Source organism: Montipora foliosa, chromosome 5, assembly GCF_036669935.1.
Source record: "Montipora foliosa isolate CH-2021 chromosome 5, ASM3666993v2, whole genome shotgun sequence".
NCBI lineage: Eukaryota > Metazoa > Cnidaria > Anthozoa > Scleractinia > Acroporidae > Montipora > Montipora foliosa.
In genome coordinates, this window is record NC_090873.1 from 46557425 (window position 1) to 46577424 (window position 20000).

Genomic DNA, 20000 nt, shown 5'->3' on the forward strand with positions numbered 1-20000 from the left:
CTCAATAAAATGCAGGATACGCGCGTATGGGGAAATGAGAAGAGAGTCTTCAATCCTCTTTCCTTTTTCCTTCCGTAATCCTCAGTGACTGGCTTTCTGTGGTCACGATGGCAAGTAAGTTTAATGCACCGTAGGCGCATGCTCTCCTCAAGTCTTCCCCAATGTTAGTAACGACACGCGGTTACCAAGGGAAGCAACTGGTCATTTTGTCCACTTGCCCAGCCTGTTCATGTATTTAGAGTAGAATAAAGATGAAAGAATAACCGCGCGGAGAATGGGGAGGGGCGTTGTGAAATACCGAACCACGCAGCGCCCCTTCCCATACTCCGCGCGGCTTATGCCTCTCGCGCCAACAATACCGCCACACTACTTTCGAATGTCGGCAGCGAGAATTACGGCCCGCCAAAAAAGGCCCGAGAACATGAGCTACTTTATTTGCATTCACAACTAGTTGAAGCTTTTTTTTTACTGCGTGCATGATAGACATTTTTGATGACGAACTTTCCCTTTTTCTTTCTATCGAGAAACAGTTGCTCTCTTTAGTGAATAGCTTTCCACAAATTTAAGGACGATGCCTACTATTGTTATTGCGCATCCCGAGATACTCGGATTTCCTATGGGTGGTGCTTATTAATACAGGGATGTTTTTTGCGCGGCCCAAAACAATGTGGAGAAAGCAGAACTTAGCATATGCTCTTAGTATCCAAAAAGAAAATTGGGGGTAACCACGCATTTTTCAGAGATAATTAAGCTTCAATTTGGAAAAGAACGTCATACATTGCTTTATATTTTAAAGCTTTTTATAAATATTGTTGATTAATTATCTTCGAAAATGCGTGGTTACCCCCAATTTTCTTTTCGGATTTCGATAACACTTGTTAAGATCTGCTTTTCCCGCATATTCAGTAAACCGCGCAAAAATACCTTTGAATTAGTAGGCACCGTCCTTAAAATGGTGAATAAAATTTCATGTTAGATAGTAAAAAAAACTGGGCTAATATGCATGAAATACGAAAGTTGATTTGTCGTTCCGTGTGGTGCAACTTGCAATCCTTTTGTAAATTGAAGGGTTGTGCGTGAACGTCGTTTCACGGGAAGTGCACGTGTTCCTAGAAGTGGTAGCTGCGCAAAATCAAGAGGTTGATGTCCACCATCGTCCACCATGGCTTTTTGCATTCCGACTCCTTAATCACCATCTTCCGTATGCTTCATTGAGGTTTTCTATCGTGCCCACTTTTTAAAAACCATTTGGCGAATCTTTCCAGCGTTTAGTCTTCTTTTATAAATAACGCAATGATGGTATCGAATCACCAGAAAAATAACTTTACGCTGACAAATTTAGCGGAGAGTCACGAGGCATCCTATTAGTTTGTTTGAGGAGTGTGACGTTTTTCTATGTTGTGTTATGTTTAAATTCTTATCAACTTTAAAAAAAGCTGTCACAAATATTACATTATTGTTCATTGCTATTTGTTTTGGAACTGGTCCGCGATTATCTTCATGTTGGTTGTAAGCACTCAACATTTGCACTGCATTTGAACAGTTTTACGAGGTGAGAGATTGATGGATTTATGGGGACATCACTTGACTTGCGCGCACACGTTTCTACAAGTATTGCTCGGATATCATTTCACAAGCAGGGCGAAACTTTACATTCAGCGTCTCAAGTTAAGATTAGTTTGATTACTTTTCATCCAAAGGTGTTTCTGTGCTTATGGTGTTTCTCCAATGTTTGGCATTGACATCGCTGTAAATGCCTGCTAAGTGTTTATAAGGATTGGATGTATATACGCAGAGGCATTTGCTGCTTTTGATAATGTGAGGAATCTTACGCGAGATTCTTGTGATCGCTGATCAACATCATGAAAGACTTAGTGGTATGTGAGTACATTTATCTGTGTTTCACAGCATGGAGTAGTTTTGTTTTGCTTTTGCTTCTTTTCATTACAAGCCCTTTGCAATAGCAGTAAGCTTAAATTTAAAAGGCCAGAGCTTTTGACTGAACTGCAACATTGTTGGAGTCCTCCAAAACAACAACCTTCTTTAATCCGCCACATGAGTCACAAATGCTACAGGCCAAGTGCAGAGTATTTGACATCCATAAACTTCCACCGCATTTATGTGCGATTTGTGAATATATATAATTTTAATTAATGTCAGTTATTTTATTGAAATTCTTTCAATTTTGTCGAGTTTGGATCTCAGTTTGGTGCGAGGGGAATCATGGATTGTATTTTAAGAAACTGACGAGCTTTTGCGTGTTTGCCTCTCGATCGCCTCCAGGGCAGTCAACGTCAGAGAACCTACATCGCAAGGCGGATACAAAAATCCGGCTTTCTTACGGAACCTTTTCAGTTCATACACTTAAATTTCAAATTTAATCCAATTATTACAAACCGGAAACCTGTGTACACATACTCAAAATAACACGCATGTGAGGAAATGGGTGTGATTCGAGAAGAGTCGCTAGCCGCGTATATCAGATTGATGCCTCAAAATTTTCCGGTTGTGGGAAATCTCTTTTTCCATTTTTCCCGTAACCTCTTATCTCATGTTTCTTAGGCAATGGGAACTGTACGAGGATGATTAAGACCACATAAACTTTTGCGAAGAAACTACTATCTAAGCTTATATAAAATTTCATCTGATAGACAATATATAACCTAATCCCGTTCATTCAATTGAGGTACGTAAAAATCATATATATATATGCCTTGAATCTGAAGTGATTTCGACTGAATTCGCTTTAAGTTGCTGGAGGACGTATAAGCTGCTGCCTCAAAGGATCATCTCGTCACAAATTAACTCCTTTCAAAATATTTAGAGAAAATTAAGTTTTTGATCAAAGCAGCTTCTTTTGGTTCACCACGCACTTTCTCCAACGGGAGAACGGGTTTTAGGGTTTTCGTCTTGGTCCTAATTTATGTTTATTTTAACGCTAGAAAGAGCAAAAACTTCGTTCTTCAAGGTTTCCACTTTTTTTTACGCGGAGTAAGTTTCATCCACACTTTTCACGTTTGTCACGCGTGCCACGCGTGTTTACACTCTCGTCATTTGGGCATGCGTACTATCTCCAAGACTGCATTTAGGCGTTGTGGTCCGTTGTATTCACGATGCGATTTTGAGGTACCACTTCGTTCGAAGGCGATTTTTGCCATTATTTACAGCTATACAGGTTTGTAGCACTACAACTTACTTAGTCCCCACTCCAATTCTACCGGAGTATCGTGCTACAGAATGAAGGAAAAAGGAACAGGATCAACTTTGAATCAGGTAAGCAATGCTATGGCTTTCCAGTTTTTGTCCCTTGATCGGTAATATGTTTGAAATCTCTATCGTTTGCAACTGTGTTTTTGTTCTTTCTTCCTCTATTTTATGCGTTCTGCTGGGAAAATATTCTTTACCTATAGCAGAGCTGACTGAAACTTTTTTGTTCTTTCTATAAACTTCGATGGAAGTTCTTTTTCTTAAAAATCATTCAGCGTGTCACGCACAAATTAAGCTTACTTCACGCGCCGTTCGTTGTCGTGTTTCGAACAAAATTTTTCTTTAAACTTACTATTTATTTCAGTTTTGTCTCAATGAGGTTTTCTAGCGACGCAACCATAAATTGCTAAATTCTTATAATTATAAACCATCTTGTCGTTGAATTCATTTTGCAAACTGCCCAGTTTTGACATGTGTCTTTGAGCGGCGTGAAGGTAAATCGCCGAGGCATTTCTAGTCTTTTCTACGCTTCACCCCTGGTTTCCATCCTTGCTGGCCTAGTTGGTACTAATTTTTATTTATTGGCCTCGATCTTTGCATGGGCTTGTATGTGTAAATTTTTTATTGTCTCTTCAATAATTTAGTCAGTTGTTTGTTGTGGTATGGACAAAATAGGATTTGAACAGCGAAATTCTAATAATTTTAACCACGTAGGCTTTAAATGAAGATTTTGTGTGATGTATACAAAACAGAGGAGAGACTCTCTCACGCTTTGGTGGTAGGGTTCTTTTTAAAAAGTTTCTTCATCTATATTTAAATCGTTACCGTTCTTGCTGGATTTGACTTATAAAATGCGCATAATTATTAGTCTCGCGCTGCATGCATGTATGGCGAGGCGTCGATGCAAAAACCACCACACCTTTCTACAGCCTAAATGAGAAATTCTCCAGCTTTACAGCCCTTGTCAATGTGGGGAACCAGGCTAAATGTTCAATGTTACGTCGTAAAGGCAACTTACATTATCAGGGACGCGATCTTTTAATCTGCGTAATTGCACGGACTATTTACGATACTTATAAAAACCTCAAAAAAGCCTAAATTCATAAACGATCCAGGCATGATCAAACGGCAAGTTTCCATGAGCCTTGTACCATTGCTTTACAACGGAACAAAGTAATGGGTGTTCTTGTTTTTCATGTTAGTCTTCGATTGCTTTCGAACCCTTGATCAAGGTTCGATTGGCACGCTTGGGTACTCATCTGGGTAGCCTTATGAGATGAAAGACGTTACAAAGCACCACCAAGCTTGATTTTTGTAAATGCCCAAATTTATAAACCGTATATTTACGTGCTAGATTTTATTTTGTCTCCACTTATCCCACTTGCATCCAGTATTCTATGGCACTTGCCTATAGATAAATTTAAATTTATCCGAACTCTTCCGGTAGTAGCATTTGCCACTTCAGGTTGTTTTGGGTTTCTTGATTTCTTATGTCAAACGTTTTTACTTGTTACTAAAATAGATTGTTTCTAAAAATGTTTAGCCAAACGATTATTCCATGCTCCCTACTATTAACAATTTCATGTCTAGCATTGAGGCAGGATACACATTTACATGCAAATAAGTGGCCGGGTATTCTAGAATAGTGCTCAGTGACGTACATTTTGCATTTTCCTTGTTTTTGATGGGTGGGAAAATGATAATGACTCAGAATGATTTTCTTTTGTATTTACTGTCGTTATCTTCAAAGGTATTGAAGGTGTTTAAACAAAAACCTCCGATCAGTAATTTTCAGTTTGTAGGTTCTTAGAAAATTTCCAATTCAGAACTGCATGTAACATGACTTAAATTCGGTATTCTAAGACATGCCCTGAGGATATTTTTGGTAGAAAATCATGAATTGCTACTTGAATTGTTATATTTGTCTTGGATGTCTTTAATTTGCATGTTCTCTGTAATGCCATGCAAATGTGTGTTGATCTTTACTTTCCTTAATTTCCTCTGTGTTGTTTACTTAACCCTCTCACTCCTCAGGTGCCAATGGACGCCCTCAGTTGACGAGTAAACACCCCTGCCATTGGACAGAGTAACATCTGTTAAATCTCGCTCCCAGGAGTCAATAAGTTACTAATTAGTTGTGTTTTGTTGCTCATTTTAAAATGCCAAGTTCTGTTGTTTAATGCAATAACAGTGGCTTTGGCGAAGAAAATACCATTTAACCCTTTCAGCCCCGTGGGGTTCCCCATTGACGAGTAAAATCGTCTGGCGTTAGACAGTAAAATCTATAAGTGGCACTATTGGGAGTGAAAGGGTTAATGGGGACATAGTTTTTGAGTGAATCTAGCTGTTGTTAACCCTTTCAGACCTGTGGGGTTCCCGATTGACGAGTAAAATCGTCTGGAGTTAGACAGAGTAAAGTCTGTAAGTGGCACTATTGGGAGTGAAAGGGTTAACAATAAAACTTTAGCCTTTCGTCACAATTATTCCGTCTTGTTTATGTGGTTCAGGATGGTGGAGAAAGTGTAACTGGATTCGCTAGAGTGGTTTTGAAGTAAAGTTAGAGAACAGACAACTTACATGTACTGTTCCACATGCATGTTGTGGTCAAACCTTAAACTTGGTTGTTTTACATTGTTCTGCGAATCACAACAAAGAAATGTACTTAAGTGCACGCGCAGCATTTTTCCTAATTTTAACCAATACCGCTAAAATAATTTGTCTATATTTGCCAATGTCATAGGTATCATTGTCATCATTGATTTAACTTGAAACAGAAAATAATTTTGATTGTCTGATCCCAGAACTAGTTAATGCTGTGCACATCTTTATCAAGATTTTATGATTAAATTTTTGCCATTATTTTATACATTGTATTAGGTAAGCAAATCAAGCTTGCTAACCTGTAGATTGGCATATTAAAGACTGTTTGATTCATGTGATTATTCCCTGTGTGTGATTTGTGTTATCAACATTCATTTATCACCGGCACAACATATTTTATTTGTGCATAAGCCATTGGTAAATGTTTATTTTAATGATAATTTCTTACTGTAATCTTTAAGAAGAATGAGGTACTCTGGAGATGAAGAGTCAATAGGATACATGTATGTTTACAACTTAAATTCTAAACAAGTCCATACAAGCTTTACTGCTTGTGATAAACATCTAAACCTAAAGCAGGGCTTTTGAAGTAGAAATACTGTTCTTGGTTTAGCTTGTGGCATTCAACTTAGAGTAACTTTCAAACAAATAAATTTCAGTCTGCTCTTATTTCATTAAGTCTGATTTAAGCTCTGGCTGGTTTTCTCTGGCCTTGAGCACTCCACTTTCACTAGTGTATATTCACAGACAGCTGTGGGTTTGTTTTTACCAGGTCGATGTCACCTTTTTGAGGGCTGCCAGAGCAGGCAATCTTGAAAAGGTTCGCAATTTTCTGAATGAAGATGGAGACATCCACACCTGTAATGCGGTGAGTAGACAGGCTATGCAGTTTAAGGCTGATCCAGGAGTAATGCATTTCCCAACTGCTGTCACTTGAAACAAGCTTGTACTAAAAACAATGTGAAATGCTTTGCTACTGATCTGGTCTTAAAATAGCTACCCAGTAAATATTGGTATGCTGCAACCTACAGTCAAGGATTTTAAAAGCAGTTTCTTATATAATTTTCCCCTTTCTCTTTCCCTCTTTCCACTACTTTACTTTTGTGTGACAGTGCTTTGCTGGGTATGGATTCATAGCCAGGTTGCAAAGGTGTGGTTGTCAAATGAAAGCTCCTCAGCGATATCTTGAGCAACGTGATTCTTAAAACCCTTTTCCTTCCAGTCTTGCCAAATGGCACTCTTCTGTACTGGTCAATGAAAAAAGTTGTTAATTTTTCCCTAGAATGGACTAAATGCATTGCATTTGGCATCCAAGGAGGGTCACGTTGAAGTTGTACAAGAGCTTCTAAAGCGTGGAGCAGGTGTTAACTTTACCACCAAGAAAGGAAACACAGCTTTGCACATTGCATCACTTGCAGGACAGAAACCAGCAGTGGAAGTGTTATTAGATTCTGGGGCCTCGGTGAACTCAAAAGCACAGGTGTGTTAATTGTGTTACAGTAATGTATTGGCTTTTCTACACTGACACTTTGAACCAGACTGACAAATTATGAAATCCATGCATTGGGTCTGCCCTCTCTAGAGCAGGATATTCAGACTTGTTATTATTATTGGATTTTTATCATTATTAGTGTGTTAATGATTATATTATCATTACCATCATTGTTGTATTGTTCCACAAAATGTAAATTTCCTCTCCAGTCAAGTTATCTTGTTTTTGTAAGCAGAGTGTTAGTTAACATAAGACAAAGCTTCCAGTTGTAAAGCACTCAATTCAAAGACTAAAATATAAGATGAAACAACAAGTTTTTAATACACATATGTGCATTAATGTCACTTCCATGTTAACACTGTACTTGTGTTATGTTGGATTGTTACAGAATGGCTTTACTCCTCTGTACATGGCAGCTCAAGAAGGGCATGTGGATGTGGTTAGAACGCTACTTAACAAAGGTGCCAACCAGCAGTGTACCACAGAGGTTCGTGTTAGTCTAACATAATTGTTGATAGACGTTACTAGAGTTATGTTGTTGAACATACATCTAGTTTATTGTTAATGCCACCGTAAAATGACAGTCTTTCTGTGTTTACAGGATGGTTTCACTGCAATTGATGTTGCAGTTCAGCAGGGTCATGAGAAAGTTGTTGCAGCTCTTCTTCACCATGATTCCAGGGTAATGTTATTACTAAAGAAAAATTCCTATTGTCAGTTGCGTGTATGCTGAAATTGCAGTATGTGCTGTCCTTGGACATATATGTACCTTCGTTTTCATCTAAGTGTGGACACATAACAGGAAAAGATATTCTTTGAAGTTTGAGTTTGGCAACCATTAAGTAAACAGTTGAAACTTTTCCACTCGGTAATTCGAAAGTATTTGAGGCATATACTATGAGATTCGGGTCAATTTCTCAGAAAAGTCTTGGATGTCCAGTCTTGCAGCCATACTAGGAAAACTTGCATGAACATCTTTCAAGCTTCAAATGATTGAAAATGGAGAACGTTTTCCTGTCATGTGTCCATGCTTAGATGAAAACAATGGTAGAAAGCTTCTGAAAGATACCTTGTAAAGAATTATTCTTTGGCCTTCACAATCCTGTATGGCATGATTATTCCTGTGCAATGCCAGCAAACCTGCAGCCCTTATTTTTTCTGATAAGGTATAGTCTAGAATTTATTGTGGAGTAAATTAGATACTGATGGTATTTATTTTTGAGTTAAACTTAGTTTTTATTATTTTTATCATTATCATCACCTTTGCTCCGTCTTTCACAGAAAGGATATCGCTCTCTTCACACTGCAGCCAGAAAGGACTTTGCCAAGGCTGCGAAACTCTTGCTTCAGAAAGACCACAAACCTGATGTTGAAGCACCGGTAAGACTAACTTGTGGTTGGCTTAGCAAGGCTGTGCTCTAACGGCGCCCGGTCGGCAGAGGCGACTAACATTGGGCTTCGGGCGAGTGAGAAAAATTACTTCTGCTCTGACAGCAGTAAAGCGCAGCCGGCGAAGCGGTGCAATTTACTTTTGTAGGAACCTGGGAATCGCAATTTATGGAAATTTAATATTTTTACGATGTTTCACGGCTGCGCCTGCTTGGCTAAAATATATTTAGGTTATGGTTGTTTTTCCCCTGTATATGAAATAACAGAATTAAAAAAAAGGGAGATATATCATGTTATTTGTTGTTGTTTTAGAAACAGAGCAATCCCACATTGTCTTTGGTGTCGTGACAAATCATTGCATGCCCTAAACAAATAACGCTGTGACTGGCGCTTCGACTGAATCCACAAAAAGCTCGTTTTACTAAACATTTTACTGATAATATAAGGCAAAAATACTTTACTTCTGTCCTGTAGCGATGATTTTCATCCAGATCAATCTTTATGACTTGCCCAAAAAAATTGATAGCTTTTGGGCCGTGATGGTTTCATTGTTTCACAGCAGTTTTTACAAAAGCTCCACAGGAATCAAGCGGCATTGATTCATGTTTTGAAAATTGATTTTCAACCCAACTAACCAGTAAAAAGGTTTACCTGTATTAGACCCAAACGTCTTTACATAAAGTTGCCGCAATCTGTACTTTTCCTCTTTTAAACCTAAAAAACATTGGTTGACGGGTTGCGGGTTTTTCTTGCACTAGCGAGTTTGATGATCATCAGAGCAATAGAAGCAATGTTTTGTTAAGAGAGAGATGGACGAAGATCTTGCTGTGTTGTTGATCTCAGATAGTTAATTATCGTAAATAAATAATTAATCAATTCGGGCGACCAACTTGAAGGACTGGGCACCCCAGCTGAAATGCTTGGTAGCCCGAAGGGCTCCCCAAAATTTTTCTTAGAGCACAGCCTTGGCTTAGTGTGTAAATTTCTACCGATTTACATGGTTTTCGTTCATGCTTTTCTTGTTTTAGAATGGATTCACTCCACTTCACATTGCTGCAAAGTATGGTAATCTCAATGTTGCTGGTGTTCTCATCCAACATGGAGCCACTATTGACTACAAAACCAAGGTACTTAACCCATTGACTCCCATGGATTCCCCATTGACGAGTAAAATTGTCTGGCCGGTTTAGGCCGGTTTAGGCCGGTTTGGACGTCAAACAGTTAAATTGATGTTAAAACAAACAACTCTTTTTGCATTTTTATTAAATGTAAAAAGTGTGTTGCTCAGTATCTGATTGGCAAAATGTTAGTTTCATTCAGAAGACTCTTTCCTTTATTGAGATTAGTTTGCTGACAGTGTGATTACTTGCATTGAAAACCAATCGTCATGCTTACAGACTGTTAATTTAGTATTAAAAGCAAAAGTTTGAGAGCCTGAATTAACTGTGTACTCACACACTGTTTTCTTAATCATCTGGGCCCGGTTGTTCAGGATTAGCATCAACTTTGTTTCATGTTTTCAACTTTTCGGTCAAAGTTTCTTTTGCTTATTTTTGTTTTTCAAGATTGACTTCTTCAATTTACCTTACTAACAATAAAAATTATTACAAATCTTCCGGATGCAAATTACTACAGATAACAGTAGGTGATAAGAACAATGTTTTGAATCCACAGTTGGAGTTTTGAGACACTCACTCACTCACTTTCACAACTTTTCTTTTGGTAGAATTATGTGATAGCACCACTACATGTTGCAGCAAAGTATGGAAACATTAATATTGTGACTTTGTTGGTGGAGAAAGGTTCAAAGGTTGACATACCCAACAAGGTTTGTATTGTGTAAATCACAAGAAATCAGAATATATATAACTTTTGTCACAGATCTTGATGAAATTTGTGTTGCTGCAAATTTGCAAGTTAAAAAAAAACTTGTAAAAGGGTCCTTGGGGTGACCTTTGGCATTCTGCTGGGAACCTCTTGTGAATGAATTAGCATCTAGATCTGCTTGCTTGCTGGTTTGTCACTAATGTCATTCGGCTGGCAGTATTCAAAAGCCACCCCATGTGTCTTCCTTTTTGGATCATACCACTCCTCATTATTCTTCCCGAAGCAAGTGACAGCTCGCATGGTTTCCGTTAGCCTGCATACCTGGTGAGAGGCAATGAAAAGCAGGGAAGTTGTATGGAGAATGGAAATGAGCACTGTGAAAATCACAGCTTCCCTCCCCATTCTCCACATGGCCTCGGCACTTGTTATTTACCTTCCAAGCCACCAATCCCAGGCTAGGTTGCCATGGATACCTCACTCCCCCTGCCTGAAAGTTCTCCATTGCCACAAACCTGAAAGTCACCAGCTTTTGTTGGTCATCTATTATTGATCAGTTTTAAGGTCTTTTACATTTAGTCTCTAATTCAGGAACTAGCAACTTCAATCTGAAATCAGATGAGTCATGGTTATGAATTTTTTTGCAAATTAGGATGGCCTGACTCCTCTTCATTGTGCTGCTAGAGATGGACACGACGCTGTTGTTGAATATCTTATTTCTAAGAAAGCTTCCATAACAGCTAGAACCAAGGTGAGCTTGTTAATAAATTGCATTTTTTATTATGATAAATCGTATCTGCAATGTACATAATTAACCCATTGACTCCCAGGCGTTCCCCATTGACGAGTAAAATAGTCTGGCGTTAGACAGAGTAAAATACTAAGTCTGGCCGGTTTCGGCCGGTTTGGACGTCAAAGGGTTAATTAACATGATTTTAGATGTACAGTGTACATCCTGTATGCAGGGATTCACCATAGTTTTTTTGAAAAAGTAATAGTTTAATTAATAAAGACAAATATTTATTTAACAACAAGAAACTTCTAATAAATAATAATTATTGCAATGATTCTTTATAAATACCAAAAACTCTGACTTCATACACAATGTATGAAACAACAAAATGACAGATTAATTGACAATTAATGTACAAGTTGGGAGATATTCTAATATTATTTTACAAGTAGTTCGTGATAGATTTGACTCATCATTGGGAAACTCCTTAGAGGCCAAATGGTTAAGAACATCAAGGTCCTCTTCATTGACTGTCAGTGTCCCCTTTATTGGGAGGAATAGTGTGATAAAATGAATACTATGTGTTCCTTTCTCTATTCCTTTGGAAAGATGAATAGTAATACTTTCATTCTTCTAAAAGTAATACTTATTTTGTTTTCAGCATGGACTCACCCCTCTACACATGTCTTGCCAAGGGAATCACTCCAGCACATCTGGTCTGCTTATCGACAGCAAAGCACCTGTCAATGCTGTGGCTACTGTAAGAGCACTTTAATTTTTTAAGTTACAGAAAAGTTCTTAGGTTTCATAAAGGTTTTGCTCAGGAACTTTTCAGAGTTCTGCAACAGAGCATTCATGTTGTTTTTGGTTTAATGAAGTGCTGACAATGAAATCAGGTGTACAAATTCATCAAATGGAAGTGCCAATGTGGTTCAATTTGTCAACTGTCTGGGCACAAAATTATAATAAACCATCTGTATGACTTTTCTGAATAAACTTGGATGTCATTGTTGATGATTTAAATTAAATTCAGAGTTCATGTATAGAGTATGTAACTTGATACAGTTTACGTATTGTAATTTTTTCTGCTGTTTGAGTTCAAAATCACCATCACTCCTACATGTAACATTCAGAAAGCCTTTCCTTGGTGAATGTTGATTTTATCCAATTCTGTGCCCGCTCATGAGACTCTACCAGCCTCACACTGTTGATCGTTTAAGTGAAAATAAGGATGGTATGTTATACTTGTCCTTGTAAACTTCTATTGAGTCATGAATTTACCTATTACAGAGTTTGAGGAAAGTAAAATCTCTACTAATAATTATTTCAGACAACTAAAATTTTGCTTTCTCTTTCCACAGAATGGTCTGACTCCTTTGCACATAGCAGCACATTACGGTCATGTGGATATTGCTGAGTTATTGCTCATGCGTAGTGCTGATACAGATGCAAGAGCCAGGGTGAGTTCATCCTTTTTAATAGTAAAGAGTTGTTCAATCCATTGTTTGTCCCTCCACGATGTTGCATAAGCATTCTTGTTATTTTCTCTTGGGACTTCGAAATCAGTGGTCCCAAGAGAAACTGAAAACAATGCTAACTTATGCATAATTTTGGGACAAACAAAGAGTATTATGGTATTTTTGATAATTGGCTAATTCAGCTCCTGAAATAACCCCCAGCCCATTGACGAGTAAAATTCATCTAGCATACAGTGACACATCTCAGGAGGGCTAGGGTTAACTTTGGTTGTTAGCTCATTGTTCCCAAGATGCACACACCTGTACAAGTCTATAGTCATGCCTACATGTACAGGTTGACACTTCACATTCAAATTTTCTTCACCATAAATAAAAATAAGGGAATCTGAACAGAAATAATTGAGTAAAATTAATTTGTCTCTATTTTAGACAAGTTGTTGCATCAGTAAACCTGTTGACGTTTCTTGAGAAACAGGAATGATGGACATAAGCGTGGATCCTTTTGTTTTTTTTTTTTAGAATGGATTCACACCTCTTCATGTTGCTTGCAAAAAGAACAGAGAACAAGTGATTCAGCTTTTGTTAAAATATGGTGCAAATGTCCATTCTGCCAATGAGGTTAGCCCACTGTTTGTGCAACATGTTTTGCAATATTATTGACCTAAGCTTATATTGCTCCTTTCTGAGTGGTTAATCCTAAAAGCTTTCTTAAAAAAATTATTATTGCATAATGACTGAAGGAATTGGCTGTAAGGGACAATCACAGTTTTTCAACTATACTGTAATCAAGTGAAGCTATGATCCTCGCAGTTATGAACGCAATTTTTGCAATTGCGTAAAGTAGCCTGAAAATTTCAGGACTTCAACGGAGTTTGAAACAGTGACCGGTGCGACGCTCTAACCAACTGAGCTATGAAGTCCCGTTGAAGTCCTGATCCGGAACAATATTATTGTTACAGATTATTTTGATTTGCCAACATATTCCAAGATTTGCCTAATGGATGAGATTAATATACATCTGACATATAAGACCATTGCTCTAACGGATGAGGCTGATGCTATGACGGATGACGCTGACACCCTGACGGATAACAGTAATGTTCTAACGTATGAAGTTAACGCTCTGACGGTTTCATGTAACCTTTGAACGGACGACTGACGGATACCTAACGCTTCGGTCAATTTAGGGGTTTAGCGGTGTACGTTTTTCCGTGGAAGGTCTGACTCATTTAAAGTTGATGAATTTGACAGAGGCAAAATTAGTTTCAGAACACACCATAACATTATTAATAATATGCATGAAAAAAATACTTGATTGTGATTGGTTGAGAGCAGTGTAGTTCAAGTGTAATACTAGTGCTAATTACACATCGAAATTCTGGATTATGATTGGCTAATAAACAATAGGGTTTGTTCAGAAGCTATCACATCTTTTTTTTTTTTAATCAAGCGCGCACCCTGGATGGCGCAATTTATGGCACAATTTTTCCCTGATTGCGTGATACGCGTGCCTTTCTTCTGCTTAACCATGTCAAATTTTTTCATGTGTATTATTAATAAGTAATCACATGTGATTTTTCTTGTGCAATTTGGAATAAATAAACACTACAAATTGCAGTCGCCCTAGGTACGGGCTCATGCAATCTTGGTCATCTTTGAAAAAAAATTAATTGTTCTTATTTAATCCAAATTGCACTCGAAATCATGTGATTACGTATACAAAATGATGGGGAAATATTGTAAATCACAACATGTACATCTTTGTTGTGTAAATGCAAGTTGTGTAAATACATGTATGACATGGTCATGTTTGTGTAAACTTTAAAATTACTAATAAATTGAACTAAGAGAAAAAAAAAGTGAAGTGACCTGCAAAGAAACGCAGTCAGTTATTATTTGACAGTCTGTACACGTTTAATTTTGGGTTGTTAAACCGTCTTTTTCAGTGGTGGTACTTGTCTAATTCATTTTCAAAAAATAAATTCATATTCAGAAGCTCCCAAAAGTTTTTTCTTAATTCTTTTCTTGTTTTTTTCTTTCAGGGTGGCCAAACGCCCATGCATGTGGCAACATATTATGGCAATGTGACATTAGTGCTCATTCTTCTTCAACATGGTGGCTCTCCTGACATCACTAATGTGGTAAGTGTATTAATTGTGATGTGCAAAGAAGTCTTTTAAAGATGGATGCATTATTAACAAGGCTTTAATTCCCTGCTAATCATGAGATGCTATTGTGAAGCTCCCAGAAATGACCGTCTTTGATATTAACAAGGAAAACATGGCATTGCCTTACTTTTTTTTCATTATCAGTAAAAAGTCTATACAATTATCACTATTAGCAGCTTTGTTTTTCTGTTTTAAAGAGATTGACCATTTTCACTCCAGCTTTTTGCTTAATTCATTAACCATGTTAGTTTGCATAGTTGGATACCCAATGAAATAGAGTATAGCAATAGACCCTTTGCATACATGACGCCTAAATTTGAACAACAATACTTTGTACATTCTTAACCTCATACTTATCTTTCTGGACAAATAATTTTTCACATGAATGTGAGGCTTAGGATGTATATTGCCATTTATGCAAAGGGTCTATTCTTCGGTGAGATTGGTATATACATACTGTACTACTTTATTCAAATATATGCATTTGTATAGTTTCACTGAACAAGAATATAACACTGCATTATTCAGTGGACTCACTGAGAAGCCAACAAAAATATGTGCTTGGTACTTCATTGGTGGTTTTCCTCTCAGTCCACTGATTCTTTGCATGGCCTGTGGGTTCTGTCTCATGTCTGAATACCTCATTGAAGCACTTATACTCGTGTTTGATAGATCTATTACTTCTGTTTTTATTCAGAGGGGTGAAACTGCTCTGCATATTGCATGTCGTCGTCGCCAGATAACCATTGTACGACTGTTGCTAAGGAATGGGGCTGCAGTGGATGCTAAAACACAGGTATGCAACTTCAATTTAAATAGCAAAGAAGTTCATTTCCTTCTTGAGACCACTTTGCCCACATCATAAATCCTCTTAGTTAAGGAGAGTTCAGGCAAAAAATTGGACACTAGATAATGTCCTCTTGACAAGATAGCAAAATCATTGTTTTTTCTCTCTATTTTTTTGTTATTGAAATCATAAATCTACAAGCCAGAGTTTTCCTGGTGTGCACTCCATCAGACTATGGGATTGACCACATGAATTGTTAAAAATTGGTGAACTATTTTGTGGGTGCAGTTATTCCACCTGTGGTTTAAACCTCTGTGTGTAAGGAGTCATTTCTATAGTCAGAACGGTTAGTGTTTCAAATTATTTTATGTAGTTTTTTAATGAATTATTTTCTCACCAATGTTAGGATCGGGAAACTCCACTTCACATTGCTGTACGAACAAAGAATGTTGAGATGGTCAATCTGTTGTTGGATCATGGAGCTTCAACTGATGTAATTGACAAGGTTTGTCCATAGATAATCAGGCTGTTTGATATGAGTGGTTTACCTGCACTTAATCATTATACCAAGATTTATTCCTATTACTGGGCAATGTTTGTTTCTTTGGGAAGACTGCCGGTTGTTGTTGAACTAAACATAATTATTTTTTTTAGAATAAGTGTACACCACTGCACATTGCTGCAAGAGATGGCAACGAGGAGCTTGTACAAATTCTAGTGGAGCATGGGGCTTCTGTTACAGAGCTGTCAAAAGTAAGTACCCATTTCAGTACAATATTTTACAGAAGGCAATAAAAAGGCAGTTGTTTGTGGAAACATCAGGAAAAACATTGTGAGTATTAACACTCCAATTTTTTCTTGATGTTTTAACAAACAACTTCTTTTATCTCTGATCAGTGCATTATTTATTACAAACAATAATTTCCAGTCGTCATTGTCTTTATTATTTCTTTGAAATATTGATGAACACTGCCTTTGTTACAATATGAATAAGGTCATTTACCTTTATGAAGCTTGGAAATAACTGAAATGTTGTGACTACACTGTACTCTGAAAGAGGATTACCCTCATCCTTGGACCGACAGACCCACCCACCTTTAGAAACTGGCTTTGCCAGAATCAGCAATAAGCTTGCAAGGGGCTTTCATGACCTTGTCAGTGTATCTATAGATCTTACTTTACTTTTTCCTTTCTTGTTTGATTTTTTACAGAAAGGATTTACTCCTCTTCATGAAGCTGCAAGACATGGCCATATCAGGATCATTGAGATTTTGCTCAAATACTATGATAATCCTGATCCCGAAGGAAAGGTCAGTGATTGCACTATGTTTATCATGTACATTGAGTATTCTTAATATATCCAGCCCATCTGATAGTCAGAACTTGGTCAAGTAACTTGTGAGAACTGTATCGTAAAGGGAACGTTATGTGTCTCTGTGCATGGGCAACTGTTATGTCAGCCCATTTAATTCCATCGTTTTTGAAACATTAAAGGCACTGATGCAGTAAACTGAATCAATGTCATAGAAGGAGAATTACTCAGTGGAAGTACTTTTGCATCATTTCCTTTGTGTTGTGAACCTACTGCATGCAAATAGAATGATAACTCATGCACAGAATAAAATGTTTGGCCCGTACAATAAATTCAGTGGTCAAAACTAAATTTGATATTTTCTGTGTAAACACGCATGATTCAGGAAGAAACCGTAAAATTTACTACTGCTACAAGCAATTGCAAAAAGAGTTTGCATTCTCAATCCCCCCCCCCCCCCCAAAAAAAAAAAAACACATTTGTTTCCATGCAAAAATTTGGTTTTATCAATGGAGTTGATAATGTAAATTGACCACCATACAGAGATTCTGAAAGCTGATGTTTTGAGTGTTAGCCCTTCATCAGAGCGAATCGAGGAATTGTGGGTTATGTGTAGTTTTCATAGTAAAGTAGGAGCTACGCTATTGGTGGTAACATGGCAACATGAAAAATAGGAATACACACTTGTTTCCATCTCCACTTGGCAGTCAAACCAAAGGGTATCAACATTGAAGAAGGGGTGGGGGGGAGGAGGGGCATTGTGACTTTTCTTTTGAACTAGAAAAAGGATTTTAAAGAGGAGAGGTGAATTTTCGATTCAATGTCTCAACCTTTTTGCGACTGCTTGTAGCTCCAAAGCTTAAAAATATACAAAAACAGGAAACTGTCCATTTAATGAGTGCAAGGATTCTAATGTTATTTCCTGTTTTTTGTTTTTTTTTTTTCCATATAGCATGGTCTCACTCCTCTTCATGTTGCGACACATTATAACAATGAGAAAGTGGCTACATTTTTGCTGGACAACAATGCCGACCCCAATGCCCAAGCCAAGGTAGATATTTAAAGCCACGCCCTTGACGACACCTATCTTGCCATTGCTTCAAAATAATAATTACTGGTAGATGCAACTTTTCAGTGGATGCATTTTATGGTGGCCAAGTGGGTTCCAAAAACAACCTTCCCACCCTATTTTCCCTTGTGTGTGGACCTCATTTCTTATGTGAGTGAATGTAGTTTAAAATACAAAACCATCACTTACAAATTGGCCTAAATATTTTGGAAGCTGTTACACTTCTTCCTGTATCTTACGTTGTAGTGTGTATGATCACCCTACCCCTAAAGCCACATTTATATTTTAACAACATTCGTCACAAGTGGAGGTCAGGTGCCCAAAACAGCTCTACAGTTGGCCAGGATGGAACCACCCCCATGGCCAGCAGTATCCACAACCCAGCCACGAGCCCCCACACCAACGAAGGGATAAACAAAAAATATATTGCTGCTGAGAGTATTTCTACTCCCCCTGTTCAGAATGATAGTGCATTGAAAGGTAAATGCTACCAGCACAATGCCAGAACCCATTCATACCCAGGGGCGAAGAGAGAGGCTGAGAAACATGTTGGCCTTGCACCAGCAATTCCCAGGATGCAGGAATCCTGCATGCTAATCGTGACACCACCACCTGTTATACCCCTCACAATAATTATTTTTCTCATCTGTAGAATGGATTTACACCTTTGCACATTGGAGCCAAGAAAAGCAGAATTGATATTGTGTTACTACTATTGAGGCGAGGGATGGACCCTGATGTTAAAACACAGGTAATGTTATTGCTAGTCTATTGGTATTTTTACAATGACTGCAAAAATCTCGTGTGCTCATAAAAATTGGCTAATTTTTATTGTCAGTAAGTGGAAAGACACATAAATTTATAATTTATGCGATATTGATGCGACATTGCTCGCGTCAGATTGAAGTTTCTCGCATTTTTGTCTTGCAGAAAAGTAGTCTGCGGATCCACTCGGCTATCACCTCGTGAATCCACAGCTACTTTGACAATGTTATGACGCAATTAATTATCAATAACAGGACAGACGCATAAAAAAATGACATCAATTTGTTAATTCTTTTGTTGAATACTGTGGTATTGTGCCTGTTTAAAGGAGGGAGTCCTTTTTTTGCTATCTTTTTTTTCCAGACTGGCATTAGTCCACTTCACTTGGCTGCCAAAGAAGGACATGTTGAACTTTGTGAACATTTGGTGGAAAATGGAGCACTGCCTGGTGTTACAACCAATGTAAGGCTTAACTTATAACATAAATGCTTGCTGCTTTTGGCAAGCAGCAAAACGTGCATGTTTGCTTTTAACGTCTCCTGAATGGAATTGACTTTTCTGCTTTCATCTTTCCCCTGCTTGAGATATCTTTGATTCTCATGGTGACTTTCACAGCTTGTTTGGAACAGGTTGCATTTGTAGTTGTTGAAAATAAACAAATTTTCTTTGTGCAGAATGGATTGACACCCCTGCATTTGACAGCTCGAGAGAACAGGATTGATGTGGCAAAACTCCTGCTAAAATACAATGCTCCAATAAATGCTCAGACTGTGGTATGTATTACTTGTTTCTTCAGTACTTAATTCCAGGTTATGAAAACGTGGTTCATACCATACAGAAACTCAGATGGAGACACGAACATAAGTTACACCCTAGTTTTTCTTAGATGCACTAAAAGTACACATATGCCAAACCCAGATGTACCTGAGTTAGGGAACTTCAACAGTGTAGTTCTAGCTGCACAAGAAGGAAGTAATTTTTTAACTGATCTGGAACCTAAAATTGGTCAAGACCAACCAGCATGGACCTCCACAGACCTGCCAACTCTCACGGTTCTGCCGTGAGTCTCACGATTTTTTGTCATCTCTCACGGTCTCACGACAAGGCTCCTCAATCTCATGGGTTTTGGGAAAAATCATTCTGAAATGATTTAAGTTGTTGAATCAGAATAAAAA

At 37.8% G+C, this 20000-nt stretch overlaps 1 protein-coding gene across 3 annotated transcripts in view; it reads left to right on the forward strand.

The window, feature by feature from the left end:
* The first annotated feature begins 1204 nt into the window (after positions 1–1204).
* Positions 1205–20000, forward strand: part of LOC138004464 (ankyrin-3-like) — a 38188-nt gene continuing 19392 nt past the window's right edge. Inside the window, exons 1-22 of one of the 3 annotated variants that reach the window (XM_068850989.1) lie at positions 1205–1552; positions 1701–1877; positions 6581–6676; positions 7091–7288; positions 7689–7787; positions 7902–7982; positions 8582–8680; positions 9718–9816; positions 10416–10517; positions 11166–11264; positions 11908–12006; positions 12608–12706; positions 13244–13342; positions 14767–14865; positions 15590–15688; positions 16086–16184; positions 16334–16432; positions 16891–16989; positions 17944–18042; positions 18713–18811; positions 19189–19287; positions 19500–19598. In XM_068850989.1, the coding sequence (XP_068707090.1) occupies positions 1863–1877; positions 6581–6676; positions 7091–7288; positions 7689–7787; positions 7902–7982; positions 8582–8680; positions 9718–9816; positions 10416–10517; positions 11166–11264; positions 11908–12006; positions 12608–12706; positions 13244–13342; positions 14767–14865; positions 15590–15688; positions 16086–16184; positions 16334–16432; positions 16891–16989; positions 17944–18042; positions 18713–18811; positions 19189–19287; positions 19500–19598 (2076 nt within the window). In that variant the 5' untranslated portion in view covers positions 1205–1552; positions 1701–1862. Of the gene's footprint in view, positions 1553–1609; positions 1878–3086; positions 3274–6580; positions 6677–7090; positions 7289–7688; positions 7788–7901; positions 7983–8581; positions 8681–9717; positions 9817–10415; positions 10518–11165; positions 11265–11907; positions 12007–12607; positions 12707–13243; positions 13343–14766; positions 14866–15589; positions 15689–16085; positions 16185–16333; positions 16433–16890; positions 16990–17943; positions 18043–18712; positions 18812–19188; positions 19288–19499; positions 19599–20000 lie in introns of those variants that run through there. The other 2 variants (XM_068850988.1, XM_068850987.1) reach the window with 2 other exon arrangements.